The 1,588-nt window shown below is 40.3% G+C and overlaps 1 protein-coding gene across 1 annotated transcript; it reads left to right on the top strand.

Annotated features, from left to right (window-relative positions):
- Window positions 1-4: 4 nt before the first annotated feature.
- On the top strand, window positions 5-841 carry LOC101571071 (olfactory receptor 5A2-like; the record flags this gene model as incomplete). Its single annotated transcript, XM_004648850.1, has 1 exon — window positions 5-841. A coding segment is annotated over one exon (837 nt), but the record flags the coding sequence as incomplete, so codon positions are not given.
- Between the last annotated feature and the right edge of the window lie 747 nt (window positions 842-1,588).

Raw genomic sequence — 1,588 nt, 5'->3', positions numbered from 1 at the left:
GGGAAACACCCTCATCATCTTCCTTGTGCTCATGGATTCCACACTCCAGACACCCATGTACGTCTTCTTAGGGAATCTGTCCTTCCTGGAGGTCTGGTACACCACAGTCACTGTGCCTAAGTTGCTGGCCACCTGCCTCTCCAAAGTTGTCACCATCTCTGTGTCTGGCTGTATTACCCAGTTCTACTTCTTCTTCTCTTTGGGAGCCACAGAGTGCATCCTGCTTGCAGTGATGTCCTACGATCGGTACGTGGCCATATGCAGCCCCCTACACTACTCACTGCTCATGAATTCTCAGATCTGCCTGAAGTTTTCAGCTGGAACCTGGACTGCAGGATTCATTGCTCCTCTTGTACCCACCATACTCATCTCGCTCCTTAACTTCTGTGGTCCCCAGAAGATCAACCACTTCTTCTGTGACTCAGACCCCATTTTCAGACTCTCCTGTTCAGACACGTTCTTTTCTGAAGCCCTGAGTTATACATTTAGCTCTGCTGTGATCCTAAGTTCTTTCCTCCTCACCATGTTCTCTTATGGCAATATTGTGGCCACAGTCATCAGGCTGTCCTCCCGAGAGACTCGGAAGAAGACCTTCTCCACTTGTGCCTCGCACCTCACCGTGGTCACCATCTACTATGGCACCATTATCTTTGCCTACGTCCGCCCTCCAGCCAAGTACAACTTCACCATTGGTAAAGTGGTCTCCGTGTTCTACTGTGTGGTCACACCACTAGTAAACCCTCTCATATACACCCTGAGGAACCAGGAGGTGAAGAACTCTTTCAGGAAAATTCTAGTTCAAAAAGCACTTTTGTTCACTAGAAAGGTTGATAAAGTTTAAGTCAAAAGTGAAATTTAACAATATAGACCGGTTGCTAAAATCTCGGTTAATTACAAGTATTGGAAATTAAAATTATAATTTTAGTTTTTATTAAATATCATAAAAGTGCTATTCTGTACTTATTCTGTGTATAAGTGCTTTAATGCAATATTACACTGTACAAAAGTTTATTGACATGATTTATACTCACAAGTTATTCACAAATGACAAAAACTGGTTTTCTCCCACCAACTTTGTAAAAATATTTTAATTATTGGTATTGTAACAGCAGGAACCAACAAACCACTAAACACAATCGATCAACACAAATGTAGTCATTTATCCATCAATATACATTCATTTAGCAAATATCACACACAAGTGATCAATTAGGCAACACAATCTATCATTGAGGAGTATTCAGTTATTTCTATAAATGCAACTGTTTATTTTTACAAAATTGATAAATGTTCTGGCTTTTTAGATAATATAATACAATTAATAAATAACTGATTTAAAAAATATTAACAATAAAAATAAATAAATAAAAAATACTAACAAAATCTCCATGGACAATATAAAAATGGCTGTTTGATATATAATAGTGTTAGCACTTAACTTTCATCTAGAGATGGGGCTGTGGAAAGAGTTCGACAGGCTAAGCACTGTCTGGAAAATGCGAGGATCTGCATTCAAATCCCAGTTCAGCATGGCACGTCGAGTCAGCAGCTGAACCCCACGCGTGTGCAGCTGGCCACCCGATCCGGG

This window comes from Octodon degus, unplaced genomic scaffold, assembly GCF_000260255.1.
Source record: "Octodon degus isolate 3935 unplaced genomic scaffold, OctDeg1.0 scaffold05546, whole genome shotgun sequence".
Taxonomy (NCBI): Eukaryota; Metazoa; Chordata; class Mammalia; order Rodentia; family Octodontidae; genus Octodon; species Octodon degus.
The sequence above is the reverse complement of the archived record's forward strand: the minus strand, read 5'-3'. Positions and strand labels throughout refer to the sequence as shown.